Below are 23,566 nucleotides of genomic sequence, written 5' to 3'. Positions count from 1 at the left end.
TTGCCTGCTGGCCCTGTACCACTGTAAGTTATGGAAAGAACAGCATCAGCTTTCAAACTAAAGACATTATAAATTCTTCCACTTTACTTCAGTAGGTCAGAAGGGAAGCCAAGGGACCATTGCTTCAAGACCTTCAAGCCCCAAGATCTGATCCTCCGAAGATGCCCAGGGCCAATCGTGATTGAGACATACATTAAAACAGTGAGGATGAGCTGGTAGGTTTGCTTCTCTGGAGCTTAAGTACGAACGTATCCAAAAGCTTCCTAGGTTTACCTATCTAGTAATGTACCTGCCAGGGGTGCAAATAATCAAGAGCATCCATTGATTTCAAAGCACAGAAGAATTTATTGTTTCTACCTATACACGAGAATCCAGTCCGCAAATGGTCAAAGCTAAGTTGGTGTTAGATAAGAAGTGTCCATGCAATTCCAGAGGGAGAGGGATGCACTTGAATCTTTTGTGGCAACGCAACGATTTCAAACTAATGACACATTTAGCTCCATCTTCCAGCTCAGCCTATTCTTCTGTTCCACCTCCCAGATGAACTTCAATCTCCTCCCATGAAGAAACAAAAGTTCAAGCAAGTGTACTGTTTTGAAGTTACCAACTCCAGCATATAAATAGGGCACTTTTCCAAAAAAAAACCAAATAAATCAGGGGTGAAATTCAACCAGCTCAGCCCAGCTTGGGAGAGGTGGTAGGGACAATTTGAATCGGTTCATGGAGCTGGTAAAAATGGCCCCTGCTTGGCCCCGCCCATGCCTTCACCCATGCTGGCTGGGGAATTCTGGGAGTTGCAATCCACAAGTCTTTTTTTTTTTAGTATATTTTATTTTCATTTTCATACACTCACATGTATACACCATACAGTATTAAACAATAATTGCATCAATTCCTCTTGTCGACAATGCCCCAGAAAATAAAAGCCCAATATACCTCTTCCATTCTCCATACACCTCTTTCTTCCACCACCCTCCAACTTTCTATCTTCCCTCCATCATCCCCCTCTACCCTTTCCCCTCCCCCTCTACCACTCCTCTCTCCAGATCCACTCCCCCCCTTCCCTTTCGCCTTCCCCCCCACCCTCTCTCTCATCCCTCTCTACCCATCTTTCTTCTTTCCTACTCCTTCTCCCCTCAGTGTATTTCCACTGTATGTTAATGTATTTGGCTTATCCTATTTTTTAAAGAAAAATTAGAGAAAAACAGTATACATGTGAAGTCACATTGCATTCCACAAGTCTTAAAGTTGCCATGTTTGGAGACCCCTGCTTTAAAGGAAAGACCCAAAATATTGTTGGAAATTTTGAGCTGACTCGGCTATAGTCTACCCTTGGAGACACAATTTCCTAATTTCCCTATGTATATATACATATATGCATATTAATCACAGATAGGAGTCTTATCAAGCAGGAAAAGAAACTCTATCCAGCTATCAGCTCTTGTCTACTTTATTAAGCACACAGAAACTCCCGTTAACCCTAAGGTTACGAGGATGCTAGTCAGAGGTGGGTTCCTACCAGTTCGCACCTGTTCGGTAGAACCGGTTCGTCAAATCTACCGAACCGGTTAGAAGAGGTTCCACCAGTGGACCCGGAAAGCAGGCCACACCTACAGAAGAGCTTCCAAACTTTTTTGAAACCCACCCCTGGTCCTTGGATATGATTATTCTACACTATCATGCTCCTATTTATAAAACTCAGGGCCTCTGTGAAAGGTAAGGATGACTACAATTTCCTTGACCTGGCATCTTCTTCTTAGTTTGCCATCATTCTTAACCAGCAGATGATGATGCCTATACGTTGTCAGCTAAACCTACTGGGGAGTAACCAGGTTAAATAATTTTGATAGGCTATAATCAGTGTAGCTTTAAAACAGAAATAAAGGAAGGAAGGAAGGAAGGAAGGAAGGAAGGAAGGAAGGAAGAAAGAAAGAAAGAAAGAAAGAAAGAAAGAAAGAAAGAAAGAAAGAAAGAAAGAATATTTGCTGCATCTCTGGAACAGAAAGAAAGCAAGCAAACTGAGAAAGTCACAGAATTATCTTTCCTTGCAACTGGATCTAAGCAGCCAATGAAGGGGAAAGAAATATAAATAGCAAGCTTGCTAAGCAGACTTTTTTGGGGTGGATGAACAGATATGCTGCTACTGACACTTGGTGCTTCCTTAATTCCAGCATCTATTTGCAGCCATGCATTGATTGCTTCAGGGAATTGAAGCTGGACAGTCCGTTAAACTGATAATAACAACTGGTTTAAGATAGAAATATTCCTCTGGAGATTGCAGATAATACCGAGACCAGCACAACACGGATTTTAAGCCTGTTCCTTTCCTAAATCCTCATGGTAGCTAGAGCAAAAGGCCAACTATCTGGAGAGCTGGGAAAGCTTCCTGCGATGCTATTAGTAGTAAGAAGCTTAATACATCATTCCTTCTCACACCAGTGAACAGTACTTTTAGCCAAAAGCATTATATCAGCTAAATGCAGGCAGGTGCAGAATAAGGTATGCTCGGTCAGTTCCTGACATAGAGAGGAAAAAGATATTTGGAATTACGGGATTAGCTCAGACTAGGGAGGGGAAAAAATCTGAAGTCTGTGTAACACAAATCACCATCAGATGGATTTGTAATGGGCTGACAAACCATACTCAATGTGTAGTCCTCAATGGAACAACCTCTACATGGAAAGAAGCATGCAGTGGAATGCCCTAATGTTCCATTTTAGGCCCAGTACTTTTCAATATCTTCATAAACGATTTAGATGAGGGACTAGAAGGGGAATTCATCAGGTTTGCAGACAACACTAAACTGGCACAAATAGTCACTCCACAAAATATGGGCTCAAAATCCAGATGGATCTTGGCATGCTTGAAGACTGGGCCCTATCTAACAAAATGAAATTCAATATAAAGTTTTACACTTAGGCTAGAAAAATCAAACATGCAGGTACAGATTGGATGAAACCTGGCTCAATAGCAGTAACTGCAAGAGAGATCCTGGATTATACTGTCCATGAAGGCATCTGAGAAATGAGGGATCAATTATTCTCTTCTCAACAAACTCCTACTTTTCTTTCTCTGGAGAAAATAACTTCCAATTCAAGTGACAAATAGTTGAGTCATCATTTGACCCCAGAAGGAAAGGTTTGACAACCAGTGAAGAAAAAGGGAGAAGGAGGGAAGGGAGGGAGGGAAGAAGGAAGAAGAGGAGGAGGAGGAGGAGGAGGAGGAGGAGGAGGAGGAGGAGGAGGAGGAGGAGGAGGAGGAGGAGGAGGAGGAGGGAGAAGAAGACGGAGAAGGGAGGAGAAGGAGAAGAAGGAGAAAAAGGGGAAAGGGGGAGGAGGAAGAAGGGGAAGAGGATGAGAAAGGAGAAGGAGAAGAAAAAGAAGAAAAAGAAGAAGGGGGAGAAGAAATTATTATTGAGGATGGGGGCAGAACTAAACAAACAAGGAAACCTGTGGGAGGAAGAAATCCTAGTCTTCTCCCTTTCTCAACCTCTGCAGAACTCCAGAATCCATCCCAAATGCATGATACAGAGAAGCCTTCTGCATACCTGACCTGGTATCGAGCAGTGATCAGGACATTCCCTGCTCTGTACAGATATCCATGCACACATGCGCGTGGGCGTACACACACACACACACACACACACACACACTTGCAGAAAAGTTTTCCTAGCACAAAGTCTGCGGTTTGGCCTTCAATTGCTGAGAGTTCATTACTTTTACAAAGCCCGTTGCCGAGTATTTATCCAGGCTGCTTGAAGTACCACCATCAATAATTAAAAAACAGCTACGGGAGGCCCAGCGCAAAGATCCTTTTTGCTAATGCATCTCTATGGTACAGAGTGAGACCAATGCATTGCCAGAATGCCCAAATCCTAACTAAATTCCATTAGTTTACAAGTCAGGCCATTCCATTGCTCAACCCAAACAAAAACCTCTCTTTGCTCCTTCTACAGAGGCCCCCATTGCCGTGGGCAAAACCATTACATAAGAATGCCCCCTATTACGCTTTTTTTTTTAGTATTCAGATCTAAAACAGGCACCCAGTCACAGCCTGCAGGATTTACATCACTCTTGGAGATTCCCAAAACCATGTAGTTCTGGACCGTTTGGTTCCTGATTTCCCAAAGACTTTCACTAAGAAATTACCAAGAAAATCCCAAAGATGCTTTTCTGTAGAGGCAACTGGACTTTCTGGTTTATTTTTCTTTGAAGATGTTTCCTCAGAGGTTGGTTGCTACCAGCATTACTGCCAGTTCGGTGCAAAAAGAAGAAGAGGGAGTCAACCTATTCTCCAAAGCACCTGAGGTTAGGACAAGAAGCAATGGGTGGAAACTAATCAAGGAGAGAAGCAACCTAGAACTAAGAAGAAAATTCCTGACATTTAGAACAATTAATCAGTGGAACAACTTCCCTCTGGAACTTGTAGGTGCTCCAACACTGGAGGTTTTTTTAAGAGATTGCACAGCCAAGAATGGCTTGAGTAGGGGGTTGGACTAGAAGACCTCCAAGGTCCCTTCCAACTCTGTTATTCTGAACTCACCGTGCAAACGTTTATCTTTCTCCTAGCATGCTGACATCACACACAAGTATATAAATCACAGGGCTTCCATCGTGACTTCATTTTTTCTATAAGCACCTATGTTTGTGTCCAGTTTAAAAAGTCAAGAACAGGCAGAAGAATAAACGCACTAGAATCCTTTTTCAGTCCAGTCCCCAATTTCCTAGGTTCCACCAAACATCTTATAAATATATTTAGAAACAAACATAGATAAATGCATACATAAATGCATAAATAATAAGTAATAATAAATTAACGAGGGAATTAGGAGACAGACGGTGATCCAGACAGTAGAAAAATTCCATTCCCATCTTCCCCGATCAATGGCACTCACAAAGGTTGGCTTATATCGATATCTAGAAGGTTAGACATTATCTAGTCCTGTTCTGAGACAAGTCACTTCATCTTCAGCATTCCCATCATCTTCAAACTTGGGATGGAAGTTTGCGTACAATAATGAGATTACAACATTTTTGAAGGGGTTGAGCCTTCCATCTTCCAAAAGTATTAGTCCTGCCAGGACACCAAGCAACAAGTAATCAATCATATCCTTTAACTGTAATGCTGCACGGATGAGTCACAGTGCCACTGAAAATCAATATTTTATTTATTTATGATGCACTTGACTTTTGCTTTCGTGCGCAGGATTCCTTCTTCCATCTCAACTAGAGATCTCACCAATGCCGGGATCCCTTCACCTTGAATAGCAGATAATTTGCTCCTGATTGGCTCTTTGTTGCTTCCATCCTTCTTGATTTCTGGAAGGGCCTTCAGATCTGGCTTCTCCACCCTGGCGTTGATGGTTTTGCTACAGCACTTGGTAGAGGTAATCCTCAACTTACAACAGTTCATTTAGTTACCGTTCAAAGTTTGGAAGGCCTGAAGGATCAGGTTGGAGACAAACCATCTGGAGAAGATCTAGCGATCTGTTTGCTAAGAGTTAACACCAACTTGTCACTGTCAATCAATCAAAGAACCCATTTAATCCAGATACCCTGTTTCCCCAAATAAGACCTCCCTGGATAATAAGCCCAATGGGGCTTTTGAGTGCATGCACTAAAATAAGCCCTCCCCAAAAAATAAGCCCTCCCCGAAAATATTGCAACACAGCAGCTGCCAGGAGGTGACCACACTCTAAAAATAATAAGACCTCCCTGAAAAGAAGGCCAAATGCTTGTTTCGGGGGTCAAAAGAAAATAAGACCCTGTCTTATTTTTTGGAAAAACACAGTATTTCTGCAGGGCTAAAACATTCAGGGAAGGCGGATAACTCTGAACGTTTAAGCTTTTGACTCAAAGACTACAGGAAGTCCTCAAGTTGCATTTTGTGACCAAAGTTACAACGGCACTGAAAAAAAGTAACTTATGACTGGTTTTTCACACTTACAACTAATGCAACATCTCATGGTCACCTGATCAAAATTTGGACAAGTGGTATGTATCTATGATGGCTACAGTGTCCTAGGATCACGTGATCCCCTTTTGTGACCTTCTGACAAGCAAAGTCAACGGGGAAGCCAGATTCACTTCACAACCTGGCTACTAAGTTAACAACTGCAGTGATTCACGTAATAATTCTAGCAAGAAAGGTTTTACAATGGAGAAAAACTCACTTCACAACTGTCTTGCTTAGCAAGAAAAAATTTAGGGCCAACTGTTGGCTGCAAGTTGAAGACTAGAGAAAGCACATGTCAGCCTCTGCTTCACTGCTGCTTTTCGGCTGCCATTGAAACGGGGAGGGGGGCATGGTATTTGGGAGGGGAATCATTCTGTGCTGGAGGACTGTTTAATTAGGGAGTTATTCTCACCATCTCGTTGCACATGTGGAAGGAAGGGAGTTTCCCGCCAAGGCCAACTGACCAGCATTCCATCCTGATGATGATTTTCGAAGATGTCTCCCACCTGACAGTTGGGTGAAATATGATTGGACTATGGACTGGGGTACCAAGGGGAGGGGAATGAATCTTGTATTGATATCTATTGCTTTCACGCCTTTTTATTCAGATTCAGCTTTGCTTTGCTTCTTTTCATTTGTAGCCAGTAAAAGTACACTTAATTCTGAAATATGGACTTGAGTAGTCTCTTTCTTGGTTATTAAATGAAGGGGCAGTGACAGCACACAAAAAAATCACTTTGTATCAAAGTATTCATACACACTGTCCCATCCCATATTTATCACAACTAGAAGGTCAACCCCAATTTTCCCCTTTTGGATGGATGGCACCATTTGCCAAATAAGCAACTCTTCCTTGTCATTTTGGAAATACTTACTTCTTTTCTCTCTATTGCAATCCACCACCCGAGTTTATAAAAAAAGCTAAACATGCTTCTGCAGAGAATTAATTTATTATCCGGTCAACAGACCTCTATATATACATTTTTGCAAAACAGTAAATATCGTATTTATAGGCACAGCCAACAGCAACGATCACAATTCCATCAGAGGTACATAATTATGACTTGGCAGTGGAGCTCTGAAATTCATAACTCCTAAGCATTTCGGCAGGAAGCGAGATCAATTTAGGTGGCTTAAGGCGATGTGCCTTGAAGCGAAGGACAGTTAATAGCCAATAACCCTCCGGTTTCTGTGAAAGCTAGGCTGACCCAGGAACGCATAAAACGATTCGCAGAAATGACTCCCAAGAATGACAGAGCAAGAAGAAGCTGCGCTGGGCTATGGAGCCTAACCTCTGGCTCACTCTGAGAACCGAACGAAAGCATCTCAGAAGATGGATGTCTGATCTCCACCGATGTATCAACTGCTCTGTTAGGCCAAGGCAGGAGACAGGTTGTGCCAAGAATTTGTCAGAACAGGAAGAAGAAAATTCCTAGATGCTTTTTGCAAAGCATCTAAATGGGTAAAAGAAAACTCTTGAGGGACGTAAGAATGAACTGCTCTTGTTCCGCGTAATCACCAAATCAGATGTCTGTAGGATGCTCACAAGCAGAAGATGGAAGCATAACATCTTCTCACCACCTGCAAGTGATGGCATTTGGAGAGCAAGCTAGTTCGCCTTAGTGGTGTGACCAAGTTCTCAAGCTCTTTCAAGTTTCAATACTCCTTTCCTTAGGGTGAAAGGTTAGAAATCTCAAACTTCCTTTTATGGAATCCTATCTAGGCCTTCCCATCTCAGCTAAACCTCCTGCCTTTAGTGTGAACTTTAGAGAAGGATAGGATAGGGCAGGGCAGGACAGGAGAGGGGTGGGATCAGGGGTGAAATTCAGCAGGTTCTGACAGGTTCTGAAGAACTTGTAGCAGAAATTTAGAGTAGTTCGGAGGTGGCAAATGCCACCTCTGGCTGGCCCCAGAGTGGGGTGGGAATGGGGATTTAGCAGTATCCTTCCCATACCATGCCCACCAAACCACACCCACAGAAGCAGTATTGAAAAAATTTGAATTTTACCACTGGATGGGATGGGATGGGATGGGGTGGGGTGGGATGAGATGGGATAGGAATAGAATTTTTTATTGGCCAATTGTGATTGGACACAGAAGCAATTATCTCTGCTACATAAGCTTTCAATGTACATTGAACAACAAAAGTGATGTCACAGATTATACTCATAAATCATAAGAACCAACAATTGATAATTCATAATATACCAATAGGAGAAGGTAATAGGAAAGATGAGAGGTGAGAAAGATAAGGATAATAGTAATACAGCCCTACTACATATACATATACATATGTACATATATTTAGGCAGAAGATTGCTGTAGGAGTTTAGCAGTGATGGCATCGGGTGGGGGGGATTAGAAACTATCTTTATGTCTAGTTGTTTTGGCATCCAAAGCCCTATAGTGGCTTCTTGAGAGGAGAAGTTGAAACTGTTTATATCCAGGATGTGAGGAGTCTGTAGATATTTTCTCAGCCCTCTTTCTTGGTTTTTGCAGTATACAGATCCGCAATAGAAGGCAGGATGGTTGCAATTGTTTTTTCTGCAATCCTAACTGTCCATTGCAATCCTAACTCTCTGTACCTGTCTTGTTTGGTTGCTGTGCCAAACCAGACAGTTACAGAGGTACAAATGATGGACTCAATAATTCCTCTGTAGAGTTTTTGCTATGTTGTCTATCTTCAATGGTGTCCTCTCCATCAGATCCAGTGCAAAAGAGAGACAAGATTCTCCCTTTCCGGTAAATTAAAAGTGGGGAAAAAGATTTTGTAATGCCACCCTTGACCCTGTAGCACTGAGACATATGGCTAGAGAACACAGCTCCCCCACTCCCCCACCCCCTCTATTTTGGGAAACTGAGTAATCTCATAGGAAGTAAGTAGAATAAAATTGTATTTTAGAGAGAGAGAGAGTACGTGTTTAAATCCCTAGATTGCTATAAGTAACTCACAAGCACAACATCGATAGCAAGGTCAATAAAATCTATAGTTCTCCACGTCACAGGACTTTAAAAGGGTCTCCCAAAGAAGATATAAAAGGAAAATATAAGGCTCAGGATGAATAAAAATTGATGCTAGTCTGCGCTTAATTTAGAAGGACCTCTGCTATAAAAAGATTCTCAGCGGAATCAAACACAATTCTGAGCTTGCACAGATATAATTTATACATATATAAAGGATAAAACTATTAGACTTAAACACCTAAAGACATTTTTAAAAAAATGAATCTTATGCACTATTTCCACCTGAACATTTTTAAACCTATCCTTTTGGAATTATTTTACAGGAATGTTTTTTCCTATTTCAGCTATATCTGGATTTTTCCTCTAAGAAGCATTGGAATATCAGTCAGTTCAACCCTGCGTGGCACGACAAAACCGCAAAGCCCTTATCCGCGGAGACATAAGCGCGTCGCTAAAGCCGCGACGTCATCACCGCGCGACAACAGCGCGGCAACAGAAGGGCGCTTTAAAACGGCGCCGCGGCAAAAAGCCGATTTCAATTAAGGTAAACGTTAGGATTAGGTTTAGGGGTTTGTTTTAGGGTTAGGTTTAGCGTTAGGGTTAGGGTTAGGTTTAGGGTTAGGTTTAGGGTACTGAGTGCTTGGGAATGCGCGGATTTGCCCTCCGCGATTATGTCATCGCGGTAGGGTCGCATTTTTCCTTAGCGCTTCGAACGGCGCGAATTAGTCTTCGTGCTTATGTCTCCGCGGATAAGGGCTTCGCGGATTTGTGGTGGAACCCAACCCTGAGGCTGTAGGGGAGACAGAATGATTCTCCACTCTTCCCAACCTCGGTTTCCAACTCTGGAAATAACAACAACAATTTATTATTATAGTCTTAAGACCAGCGACCAAAACAGACCAAAACTTTTTCTCCATCTAAACTGTGGTCCCTAATATTTCCAGCCCGGTGGCCTGGCCAGCACAGTGTGTGTGTGTGTGTGTGTGTGCTCCATTTGTCTGAGCCGCGTGTGCATGCACCCTCCACTCACAAATGGAGTTTCGTGCACGAGCGGAGAGTGTTTGCACTCGCGTGAGAAGCTCCACTCGCACGAGTTTTAGGTACTTGCGCTCGCATGCAAAGCTCCACTCGCAAGAGCGGAGAGGGCTTCAGCAAAGAGCAGTTGTGCTTCATGCACAAGTGCAAGTGTCCCCCGCTCACGTAGAGTGCAACTTCACACACTTGCACACTTGCCCATTTCTCCCGCGGCCTGGTTTCTAACAGGCTAGGCACCGGCAGTGGGCTGCGGCCTGGAGGTTGGGGACCCCTGATTTAAAAGGTGAGTGGTTGAGGGAATATGGGAATGAATGAACATCTATCTCTTCTCACAGGGAGAAGATGTGGATTCAGACAACTGGGACTGTGAGAGGCAAGAAAGGTTGCTAGGTCTTTGTGAAAGCAGGATGACTATTCAAAATATCCTTGAGGGACTTCTTCTCCATAAAATTCACCCAACCCTCTTTATGTCATCCGAGTTAGGATAATCATCTCACATTCAATGAACTTCACAGGTCAATTATGCCCAACTAATGATGAAACCATGCAAATAAACCCTCGAAAGGAAGAAGTACAAGCAGTGGACTCTGTCCAGGAGAACAGCCTTGGGCAACCTTGAACTTACTAACTCCTGAAAAATGAGGTACATATACTGTATGTATCTTCTGAGCAAAGGTGAGATCTTGAAATGTATAACTACCTGGATGCGTTGGATAAAGGAAAATAGACCGTGTTATAGCTCAGAAGAGGGGTTAGGGGCTGCTGGGACCAGCTCCTTCTATTTCCAGGTTAAATGTTATGGTCCAGGATAACTTAGATGTCTGCAGCCAGCACATCAGGGATAAAAATCCAGGAAAAGCTAGATCAATGGGAGACTTTGAAGAATTTGAAAGCAGAGTGGACCTATGGAAAGCTACGAAGAGCCAACACTGGATGGAATCAATGGAGAAGCTGCCACCTGGGTCTGATGATAGCTGGGAAGCAGGGGTGGGATTCTACCAATTCGGGCCAGTTCAGGCAAACCGGTAGCTCCGACGATCAGCTGGGAGAGAACCAGTTCACAGCGACAATCAGATTGGCCCACCCGCCCAGGCTATTTTCCTACCTTTTATCATCTCAGCCGCCGTGTTAATCAGTTGTGTTCCTCCTCCGCAGATACCCAGAAGTGAAGATTTCTTCAAACTGTGCGTGTGCGCAAATCGCGCGATCACCGAACCGGTTGTTAAACTGGGAGGATCCCACCACTGCTGGGAAGTATGGAAATGATTGAAGAGTGATAACAATAGCAATAGCACTTAGACTTATATACTGCTCCACAGTGCTTGACAGCCTTCTCTAAAGCAATTTACTTGGACTTCATGGGGCTTTTATAAACCCTCTCTGAGCGGGTTTATAATATGAGCCTGTTGCCCCCAACAACCTGGGTCCTCATTTTACCGACCTCCCAAGGATGGAAGGCTGAGTCAACCTTTAACCGGTGAGAACTGAACTGCTGGCAGTCGGCAGAGTTAGGCTGCACCACCACAACTCTACACTATTGAATAGACCAGTGATGGCTCACCTTTTTGTCATCATGCGCACCCACACCCATAATGCAATGCGAGCGTGACACCACCAGCCCCACACGCCACGCCCCTCTGTGCATGCGCACGCGATACCCCCACATGCCCCGTTTTGAGCCTAGTAGGCCTCCCTGTAGCCTCCTGGGACCCCACCCACACATGCATGCACACGCGTCTCCCGCATGCACCCCTCCCCCCGGACGTGTGCAGCAGAGACCTGAAAATCAGCTGGCCAGAGGGAGGCGTGCCCGCATGCATGGCGGAGCTGAGCTGGGGCAACGTCTTGCGTGCCCGCAGAGAGAGTTCTGTGCCACCTGTCATGCCATAGGTTCGCCATCACAGGAATAGACTGTACACAGGTACAAGATCCAAAGACACTGGACCAATGGAGCTCTCTGGTTGCTTCTGCTCTTTGCAGCTGTGGTGACATGCAGACACCACCACCTATGTATGCCTGGCGTTTGTGTCCCAATCAGTGAACTCTTGAGGATCTCATGGCAGCAGGACAGAATGCAATTAATGTTGCTAGTTTCTGGGCAAGATCTATTTGATTTGTACTTCTTTAAATCTTGTATTGTATATTGTAAAGGTTTTGTCCTCCTATATGCTGCATTTTAATTGTGATGCTTCTGACACCAATAAATAATAATTATTGAGTCTGTCATCTGCACCTCCATAACTGTCTGGTTTGGCTCTGCAACCAAACAAGACAAACACAGACTTCAACAGAAAAATTAGAACTGTAGAGAAAAAAAATGCCTACCAACCTGCCTTCCATTGAGGACCTGTATACTGCAGCGGTGGGTTCCTGCCAGTTCTAACCTCTTCTATAGAAGAGGTTCCACAAATCTACAGTGCCGTTTAGAACGGGTTCCAACTCCCCCCCTCGCCCATGCGCACATCATCAAGATGAAGAGCGAGAGGGGGAATTCTGGGAGTTGAAGTCCACAAGTCTTAAAGCTGTCAAGTTTGAACACCCCTGGGTTTTTTTTTTTCTAAAGGGTTGGGGGTGCAAGGGCCTTGTAGCTTGACAGCTTTAAGACTTGCGTGCTTCAAATGCGAGACTTTCTGAGCCAACACTTTAGTTGCTAAGCAAGAGCGTTGTTAAGTGAGTTTCACCACATTTTACATGTTGGCCACACCCACCCGGTCACATGGCCAGCAAGCCACTCCCACAAAGCAGACCACACCTACTGAAGAGGTTCTTAAAAAATTTGAAACCCACCACTGGTACACTGCATGAGTCAAAAAGAGGGCTGTGAAAATATCTACAGACCCCTCGCATCCTGAACACAAATTGTTTCAACTCCTACCCTCAAAACGGCACTATAGGGCACTGCACAAAAGAACAACTAGACACAAGAACAGTTTTTTCCTGAACGCCATCACTCTGCTAAACAACTAATTCCCACAACACTGTCAGTAATTTACCAATAATGTATTGCTATTCTTCTTCTCTTCCTTCCTAGTATCTATATCACCCCGCTTATGACTATAACCATGTTGCTTGTATCTTTCAGTTTATATTGTTTTTATTTGTTTCCTAGTATGATTTGATAGCTTATTACTAACCTTACTAACACTAAGTGCTGTATTTTATTTATTATAAATGTATTCTTATTCCCCTTATGCACACTGAGAGCATACGCACCAAAGACAAATTCCTTGTGGGTCCAATCACACTTGGTCAATAAAGAATTCTATTCTATTCTATAAATAAATAAACACGGATGTCTCGTGTTCCTCTCCTACATGTGATGTAATTGGTAGCTGTTGTCTGGAGGATTCTCCTTGGGCTGCAAAACACACATGACCTCATCCTGCTTTAAGATGATTAAACACCAAGAATAGGATCTCTTCAACTCTCCAGATGTGATCTGTAGACTTTCATCCCCAAGGTAGCATCTTCAACACACAAGACATTTTTTTCTCTAGTGACAATATAGTACTGGGGATTGCAGGAAACAAGAGAACAAGAAGTTACAGTGCCAGCAAGAACATGTTGATACCAATAAATCATGCAGAGGAAGAAGACTAATTTGTTTTGGTTTAGGTGGAAGAGGCAAAAAAAAAGATGCAAGATAAGGTACTAGGGGAAATTTAATGTTAATAAATCAGCGGTCTGTTCCGGGGGGAAACAAAGGAATGGGTTTTTTGTTTCATCGGGGAATTTTTGGAATCCGACAGTAGAAATTCCAATTTTTAACACAGTAGTAGTGAGGCGATACAGGTAATCCTCCACTTACAACAGTTCATTTAGTGACGATGGAGTTTAAGAAAGTGACTTCTGCCCATTTTGCACACTTTCAACCCGTTACGGTATCTTCATGGTCACATGATCAAAATTCAGAGGCTTGGCAACTGATTCTTATTTCTCACGGTTGCAGTGTCTGGGTGTCATGTGATCCCCTGTTCTGACCGAGGCTTCCCAAGAGCATGAAGCAAACTCCTGGTCTCAACAAAAAACCCTTTTATTAATTGACTGTGAATTCTGCTCATTCGCATCTAGCAAAGTCTTTCAAGGGAGGATTTATAGTCACAGACCTTATCTGGCTGGGAGAGCTTACAAGCCGATATTTCCAAAACTTGGCAAGGAATCTCAGAGAGTCACGAACCAATTATACGTACTAATGGTCTCCTGCAAACTCCACTCCCCTTTCGCTCCTCTTTTATTTCCTCTGGGAGGGGCCATTCATTGTCCACCTGTGGCCTTACTCCCAAGTCGACCCCTGTTCTTTAGCTATTTCCTTCGTCTGGCAACTCTGCGCATGCGCACACTGGGAACAGGCTCCAGCTGTTCATCACTGATGTCTGATGTCTGTTTCCAAAGGCAGCTGATAACTGTCAGATGCCCCTGGCCCCCTCTCTGCCTCCGACACAGAGCCCTCATCAGAGCCTTCCCCAGACTCCAGGACTGGCCCGTGTTCCTCCTCAACCTCCCCACTGTCTGAATCTGCTGCCAGCTTTGCTAGCCGCTGGTGGGCCACAACATCCCCTTTTGCAACCTTCTGGCAAGCAAAATCAATGGGGAAACTAAATTCACTTAACAACCGTGTTACCAATTTAACAACTGCAGTGATTCACTTAACAACTGTGACAGGAAAGGTTGCAAACTGGAGCAAAATTCACTTAACGAATGCTTTACTTAGCAACAACTGTTTGGGGTTCCATTGTGGCCGTAAGTCAAAGACTATCTGTAGTGTTATTTTGTGTTTTGGTTTGTTTTCAGGGAATCTAAATCTCTTGATGGGCACACCTGCAGTATAGTTTCTAAAATTTGGGTTTAATAAAAAAAAATACCAAATTTTGACTTAAAACAGGTCTTTGGGTGATTTATATGGCTGAGCAAACCCCCACATTCCCAATTTTGTTTGATCCAGATCCTCAACTTTGGGATTTCCTTGAGTTTGGTGATAAGATGTGTACCCTCCCAAGTAAACCAGACAGGAAGCACAACCAAATGAATTAATTCTACTTTATTGCCAGACTATATTTAAAGAATCCGGCAAGTCTGAGACTACAAATATCCCAGAGTGAATAAGGGCAGTTTCTTTCGTTGCCCATTAAGCATTTGTGGCTCCTCCCCCTTTTATCTGATTGTTCCCTAGTCATCATCTCTTCCTTTCATCCCTCAAGGTCACTCCCACATGCCATTTATGTCTCATTGAAAATAACAGAGTTGGAAGGGGCCTTGGAGGTCTTCTAGTCCAACTCCTTCCTCAAGCAGGAGACCCTGTTGTATTCTGGACAAATGATTATCCGATCTTTTCTTTAAAACTTCCAGTGAATAAGCACCCACAGCTTGTGGTAGCAAGCTGTTCCACTGATTAATTGTTCTGTCTGGAAATTTCTCCTTAATTCTAGACTGGATCCTCTCTTTAATGATCTTCCACCCTCCTTTGGATATGACAGAGACATATATTGAAACTGCAGCATATGGGGAAGGAAGAACGAAGCAGACTTACCCTATTTTTGAGTACACATTTATACAATTACATAATCGTTTATTTAACAAACTTAATTACTTTCATAGCAAGAGTGCTGCTAATCAGCAGGTAGTTTAAAAAAAATGGAAGAGCATAGATTTCTCTCCCATAAAGATGCTAATTCTCTGGTTAAAAGCTCAATCATAAAACAAAGATTTCCAAAACAACCCATTAAGACTGTTTTACAGTTAAGTTCACTTTGCAGCTCAACCTTTAGTTACCTTTAGCTTCTTATTAGAAATGCAAACCTTCTTGCAAAGATGTCTTCTCACTTAAATTGCTAGTGTGAATAAAGCTGTGTAAAGGGAAAGTGGAAAAAATATAGTCTTGCCTTGTCTGTGAGCATCGTTGCTTGAATATGATTCACTGTCATAAAGGGCAAAGTCTTCTCCAGGTTGAGGTAGACTTCTGGTGGCTTCGTGGACACATCCATGTAGTATCCTTGGCATAAAACGTGGAAGAGATCTTCCAGGAAATTATTTCAAGTTCCACCTTAGCCCACCACCCGGCTAATAGTTTGTAGATCACTCACCCAAATACAAACCCAGCTTGATCCTGTTTAGTTCCTGGTCCAGAGAAGGTCCTTCTGCTATCATAATTACCAGCAACATCCCAATACCTGGGTGAGCAACACGCAACACTCTGGAGCCGCATATGGCTCTTTCATCCCTCAGCTGCGGCTCCGTTTTGCTCAAAATATGCGTCACAACCGCCAATATGTGATACCTGCCGGCATATGATTTATTGAACTTTTCAACCCCCAGTAGGCCAGCTGTGAATAAATCCAAGAAAAGAAAAGTTGCTGGCAGGTGTTGCACAATGACGGTTGTGACACATATTTTGAGCGACAGGGAGCCGCAGCAGAGGGATGAAAGAGCCACATGTGGCTCCAGAGCCGCAGATTGCTGACCCATGGTCTAGAACTAGAAAAAACTCTGGTTCAATTCCATCTTCTGCTCTGGAACCCAGACTGAGTTTGAGCCAAGCCAACATTCTCAGCCTGATTTATCCCTTAAGATGATTCTGGGGAAGAGTGAGAAAAAGGGATGCTATATATGAGACCTTGGTATGACAACTACCTTGGGGCTCTTGGAGAAATATAAATCTAACAAATAAGATACAGAATTATTGAGACTGCAACTCCCAGAATTCCTAGCTATTCCGGGCATGAGCATTTGAATTCTGGGGCTTGCAGTCCATCAACTTCCAAATAATATAGGCTGTCCTCAATTTTCTACACTTTTTAGGGACCATTCAAAGTTACGTCACTGAAAAAAGTGACTTATCACCATTTATCACTTTTATGACCATTGCAGCATCCCCATGGTCATGTGATCAAAATTCAGATGCTCCTATTTATGACGGTTGCAGTGTCCTGGGGTCATGTGATCCCCTTTCGCAACCTTCTGACAAGCAAAGTCAATGGCGAAGCCAGATTCACTTAACAACCGTGTCACTGATTTAATAACTTCAGTGATTCGCCAAATAAATGTGGCAAGGAAAGTCACAAAACGGAGCCAAACTCACTTAACAAACTTATCACTTAAAAACCAAAATTTTGGGCTCAATTGTGGTCGTACGTCAAGGACTACCTGTACTGGTTCAAGATGTCTGCGGCATTGAGTTGAACTGGATCTATAAAGGATCACACGTAACTTGCTACAATTTGTGTCAAGTATGTCATTTAAGGCAACTCTATGGTAAATCTAGACAGCATACTAAAAAGCAGAGATATCACTCTGCCAACAAAAGTGCATATAGTCAAGGCTATGTTTTTTCCCATTGTAATGTGAAGGTTGGACCATAAGAAAGGCTGAGCCGCCAAAGAATTGAGGCCTTTGAACTATGGTGCTGGAGAAGACTCCTGCGAGTCCCTTGGACTGCAAGGCAATCAAAGCGGTCAGTTCTAGAGGAGATCAACCCTGACTGCTCTTTAGAAGGCCAGATCCTGAAGAGGAAACTCAAATGCTGTGGCCACCGAATGAGAAGGAAGGACTCACTGGAGAAGAGCCTCCTGCTGGGAAAGATGGAGGGCAAAAGAAGAAGGGGACGACAGAGAATGAGGTGGCTGGATGGAGTCCCTGAAGCAGTAGGCGTGAGCTTAAATGGACTCCAGGGGATGGTAGAGGACAGGAAGGCTGGAGGAACGTTGTCCAGGGGTCACGATGGGTCGGACATGACTTTGCAACTAACAACAACATGCCATTTAAAAATAATAAATCATGACTATTTATAGTCATGATCAAACAATCATGTAGGACAAAAACAGAAGAGCTATACTTCTTTTACTATTATTTTTTTAAAAAATTGAGATAACCAACGGTCATCTTATTCTTTTTGCTTCTCTTGATTATCTGTTTTACAGATCCAGAGTTACTACAGAGGTTACTCAGTGGCACGGTTCTCAATTAAAACAAGACTTGCCCTACCACAATATCTGAACCCAACCAATCTCCAAAAGCTCTCTAGTAATGTTAGAACTACCATTTTCCAAAAACTGCGACCCGCATAATCATGGATTCCAGGCTGGGATAAATTGCTCCACAAAAACAAATTCTAATCTGCTAATCTTTATATCTTGCCGAGGTGAAACATCACTTTGTTGTTCACGCTCAAAAAATAGTAATAATCCAGAACAACCAAACACAATTGAAGACATGGATTTCCAGGCACTGCTAGATCAAAACTGTTTTCATGTTTGTGTATATTATGGAGGTGAAGAAAGTTATAGCACTAAATAATCTCTCTTGTCAAAGGTTGAGAAACACTGCCTTGGCTGGCACACTTAGTTTTAGAATAGAATAGAATAAAGAGTTGGAAGGGGCCTTGGAGTTCTTCTAGTCTAACCCCCTGCTTAGGCAGGAAATCCTACACCATTTCAGACAAATGGTTCTCCAGCATCTTCTTAAAAACTTCAAGTGTTGGGGCATTCACAACTTCTGGAGGCAAGCGGTTCCACTGATTAATTGTTCTAACTGTCAGGAAATTTCTCCTTAGTTCTAAATTGCTTCTCTCCATGATTACTTTCTACCCACTGCTTCTTGTCCTACTCTAGTGCTTTGGAAAATAGTTTGACTCCCTCTTCTTTGTGGCAGCTCCTGAGATATTGGAACACTGCTATCATGTCTCCCCTAGTGTTTCTATTAAACTAGACATACCCAATTCCAGCAATCATTCTTCATACGTTTTAGCCTCCAATCCCCTAATCATCTTTGTTGCTCTTCTCTGCACTCTTTCTAGAGTCCCAATACCTTTTTTACATCATGGCGACCAAAACAGAACGCAGGATTCCAAGTGTGTCCTTACCCAGACATTATAAAGTGGCATATAAATTTAATAAATCTAATCTAAATCTTTAATACTTCACATTTTAGTCTTCTTTTCTCCCACATCCAGCACTGTGCCTGGTTCTAAAGCATACAAGATTCAGAAATCTTTAATATGGAGTTCTCCGAACTGGACCCCATCTTAAATAAATAATTTTTAATTAGCCTCCATATACAATAGCAAGACACCTAGGCAAGATAAAATTGCAAAGTGAAGAGCTTCCCTGAGCTGTTTGCAGACTTCAGACCACAAATAAAATTTCATGTTTTGCCTGTAAATCTATATGTAGATTATGTAGATGACGCTGGATGGCAATTTCCTTTCATATAAACATAATAGGTACCTTCTTCAATTATCTTCTGAATCTGGAGCAAGATACAATTTGTCTCTGGAACCTGACAAAATAACATTCACACCAATTTGTACCTTCACAGTTAGGTACTAAGGCAAAAAAAAGAACAGACTGTTTTGGATTGAAATGATGGAAAGCCATTATAATAATTATTATTATTCATTCATTCATAGCAGTATGAGCTGGCTCCTTAGGAAATTCCCAGTGTATTTCTTTTGTTGTTGTTGTTGTTGACAAGTTGCCCAAGGGCTCAACCAGAGTGATAAAGCAACACTGGCTCATTTATTGAGCACCCCGGTTTCTATGGCAAATCCCTCCCATCACCTTATGTGCTTCAGACTTTCATGAAAACATGCTCATTGCCATGCGATCACAATAACAGGGCATTGTCATAACCTTTGCATCTCCTACCTGCACATTTCTCAAGCATTCCGCCTTTGAGAAGCAAATGAAAACCATGTGCTCCTGTGGCCAAAGGAAGCAATCGATTATTCGGGAAGGGGAGGGGGGGAAAGCCATTTCTTGGACATCTTGAACTAGCATTTTCATCCATTTGGGATACAGTGTAATGATTTGCAATCTGTATGCAGTACACTTTCTAACAAGGGTAGGGGTTTTGGGGGTGGGGGGGGTGTTTCCAAATGTGTTCATTGCTTATTCCAAGTTTAGATTCTTTGCCAAAACCCAGTGATCGGTGTCATTCTGCCATATGCATTTGAGAGCATGCGATCTTCACCCTACCCAGATCCTGTTCTGAAAACACCCTAAAAACGCTCGAAATGGACATCATGGTTTCCTGAACTAAGCCAATGCCTAAATACCAAACCATAAATTAAGGAAACTAGTAGCTTTCACAAGACATACAGAGTCCACAGAATGGTCAACCACATTTTAATCTAGAAGGGTGGTAAAGCCTTAGTCAGAGGAGACAGGTGGGGGGGGGGAGAGATAGAGAGAGAGGAGGGAGGGAGGGAGGGAGGGAGAGAGGGAGAGAGAGAAACTTGTGTATCAGAAGCATGGCTACATGTAGATGTGATGGGGCTTTTCTTAAAGGATGATTTGTGATGGGTTTTGTGATGGGGCTTTTCTTAAAGGATGATTTGTGATGGGTTTTGTGATGGGGCTTTTCTTAAAGGATGATTGCAGTCTTCAGGAGACAAATGGGAGTCTTTAGCTACCACAGTTTTAGCCTAGAGTGGTGTAAATTGAGAAAGAGAGATAGAGAGATAGAGAGATAGAGAGATAGAGAGATAGAGAGAGATAGAGATAGAGATAGGGATGGATGGATGGATGGATGGATGGATGGATGGATGGATAGATAGATAGATAGATAGATAGATAGATAGATAGATAGATAGATAGATAGAGATAGATAGATAGATAGATAGATAGATAGATAGATAGATAGATAGAAAGAAAGATACTGGTAGGTAGGTAGGTAGGTAGGTAGGTAGGTAGGTAGGTAGGTAGATGATAGATGATAGATAGATAGATAGATAGATAGATAGATAGATAGATAGATAGATAGATAGATAGATAGATAGATAGATAGATAGATAGATAGATACTGGTAGGTAGGTAGGTAGGTAGGTAGATAGATGATAGATAGATAGATAGATAGATAGATAGATAGATAGATAGATAGATAGATAGATAGATAGATAGATAGATAGATAGATAGATAGATAGATGATAGATAGATGGGAGAGAGAGGGGGGGGAGAGAGAGAGCACTTGTCAATCAGATGCATGTCTGAATGCAGATGTGATGGGGATTTTCCTGAAAGATGATTGCAGTCTTCAGGAGACAAATTGGAGTTACCACATTTTAATCTAGAGGGGTGTCTTACTCAGAGGAGACAGGAAAGGGAGAGAGGGAGAGAGAGAAAGAAGAGGAAGAGAAAAAAATGCACTTGTCAATCAGAAGCATGTCTGAATGCAGATGTGCATCAGCGTCTGCGATGGGGCTGCTTCTCCTTAAAGGCAGATTATAATCTAAAAAGAGCCGGGATTACAGCTCTCATCTTCCCACCGGACGTCGGCGGCTAACTCGGGTTTCTTTCCTCCCCACTCCCCGTGAACGTGCGAACAGCCCCGCTGCACCCGAGGCAAGGCTGCTGCCCACGCCGCCCTCCGTCCCCACTTCCCGGGTTCAGGTCCAGGTCCTCGCCCCGGCACACTCACACGAAGGCGTGGTAGAGCAGCGCCCAGCCCCGCGGCCGCTCCAGCGCGTCGTAGATCAAGGTCTGGATCCGCCGGTACTTGACGTTGTTCCTCTTGACCGGCCGGCTCAGCGGAGTCTTAGCCAGCAAGCCGATGGCGGGCGCCGAGCGCCTCCCGCCGCCGCCGCCGCCTTCCCTGCCTGTCCCTTCCAGGAGCAGGGCCCCGTCCCGGTCCCCCCCGGAGGCGCCCAGGGCCAACGTGCCTTGCTCCAAGTCGCCAGCCGAAGCCAGCTCCCCTCCGGCCGCTTTGCCTTCCAACCCACCGCCGGGAACCGCCGGGATTTCCGTGGCCGGAGTAGTTGCCTTGCGGGACTTCACGCCCATCTTGCCCCTGGCTGGCTCGGCCCGCTTCTGCCCGGCTCCTTCGGGGTAAGCGAGAGCGGGAAGGAGAGGAGGAAGAGGAGGAGGAGGAGGAGGAGGAGCGGCCGCGGGGGGGAGCCCCAGGCCATGGTCCGAGCCTTCCTCCTCCCACCTCCGCCGGGGCGGCGGGGGGTCCCCGGCGGCAGGGCGGGGCCCGGGGGGAGAGGGAAGCCGCGCTCCCCCTGCCTCAGGGCTCCCGCCTCGCCTGAGGGGAGCATCAGTTCCGGCGGGAGGAGGGCGGCCTCACCATCAGCAGCGGCCACACCTGGACGAGCGGCCTGGCCCTGAGGGAGGAGGAAGGAGACGAGGAAGGCGGGGGCATCGCGGGCTTCTGGACCAGCCGGCGCCTCCCCCCCCCCCCAACACACACACACACACACAGCGGCCGCCCTTCTGCCTCGCCAGCCGGCCCCCAGCCCACCCTCAACGACGACGACGACGACGTCCCCCTCAGCTCCGCCTCACCGCCGGGCGTGGCCGGGTTCTGATCCGCGTGGGGGGGGGTCTTTTTGCGCGCAGCAACCCCCCCTCCCCATCCATCCTTTTCCCTCCTTCGCCGCTTGCCTCAGCTTCCCTCAGGGTGGTGGTGGGGGGGGGTGCGCGAGAGCGCTGAGGGGACGCGAGGGGTTTCCCCAACACACACAACACACAGACACACTAAGAGAGAGGGGCGTACGTGCGCACGGCCACCCCCCCTTCCCCTTCTTGTTCCAAGGGAGAGTCGTCTCCCTCAGGGCTCAGGCTGGCCGGGGAAGCCCACCGTCGTCTCCCCCCCCCCCACACACACACATACACCCCGGGCGCTTTGGCGGTGAGGGCGGCCCCGGGGATTCCTGGCCAGCGTATTCTGCCGACCAGCTGCTTGAGGGGAAAGGCTGCCTTGGTGGGGCGGGAGGTGGGGTGGGGGAGAGATAGTGGTTCGGCCGGCCGACGGAGGGAAGCCCCAGGCAGGCGGAGAAACCGTGGGGTGTATGGGGTGAGGGGAAGCGCAGGTCGTGTGAATGGAGGCTGTCGGGAGGAGACGGGGGAAGGAAAACCCCGTTTGCCGATGGAGGCACAAGGGAGGGTTTTTTTTCCCGGCGCTCGGGGCTTTTCCAGCCAGAAAGGATCGGATGGGCGTTGGTCCCTCGGACTCTTCTCAGGCTGCTGGGGTCTATCGGTGGGTGGGTGTAGGGAGGATCTGTAGATTAGCGTTTTTTTCCAATTTGCAGGTTTTCCAGCAGTGCGAACGGGCCCCTTGGAAACACGTTAGGCAGTCCTCGAGTTACGACCACCATCCCGCCCAAAATTGATGTGGCTATGGGGAAAACATTGGTTGAGTCAGTGTGCCCCATAGTGCAACTTTTCTTGCCACCGTCCTTAAGGGAATCACTGCCGTCGTTACGTGAGTCGCACGGTGGTTTAAGGGAAGCCGGATTCCCCGTTAATTGGCCTTGTCGGAAAGTTCGCAAAAACTGATCCAGTGACACCCACCGACCCCCCCGAGGACACTCCAACCGTCATAACTAGGAACCATTTGCCAAAGCGTCTGGGTTTTGATCCCCTTGCCATGGGAATGCTGCCTCGGTAGCAAGTGTGGAAAAATGTTGAATGGTCACTAAATGAACAACTGTTGTAAGTTGAGGACTACATGTACCATCGATTGCAGCGGTCACAACTGGTGCTCCGTGGGCTACTGGTGGTCCACGAGAAAATTTTGGTGGTCCGCAGAAAAATTATTTGCATTTTTTTTTGTATTTTGCACTAAATCAGGGGTCCTCAAACTGTGGTGATGTCAACGGAGATTCTCAGTCATCCAGGTCAT

At 44.8% G+C, this 23,566-nt stretch overlaps 1 protein-coding gene across 1 annotated transcript in view; it reads right to left on the bottom strand.

Moving 5' to 3' along the window:
* KCNQ3 (potassium voltage-gated channel subfamily Q member 3) overlaps positions 1-21,973 on the bottom strand; it is a 176,735-nt gene extending 154,762 nt beyond the window's left edge. Inside the window, exon 1 of the mRNA XM_087706674.1 lies at positions 21,365-21,973. Within this exon, the coding sequence (XP_087562800.1) occupies positions 21,365-21,726 (362 nt within the window). The 5' untranslated portion in view covers positions 21,727-21,973. The remainder of the gene's footprint in view (positions 1-21,364) is intronic.
* Between the last annotated feature and the right edge of the window lie 1,593 nt (positions 21,974-23,566).

The sequence above is a fragment of the Thamnophis sirtalis genome, unplaced genomic scaffold (assembly GCF_051295495.1).
Source record: "Thamnophis sirtalis isolate CommonGarterSnake01/CBP01778 unplaced genomic scaffold, rThaSir2_p1.2 scaffold_2, whole genome shotgun sequence".
NCBI lineage: Eukaryota > Metazoa > Chordata > Lepidosauria > Squamata > Natricidae > Thamnophis > Thamnophis sirtalis.
The sequence above is the reverse complement of the archived record's forward strand: the minus strand, read 5'-3'. Positions and strand labels throughout refer to the sequence as shown.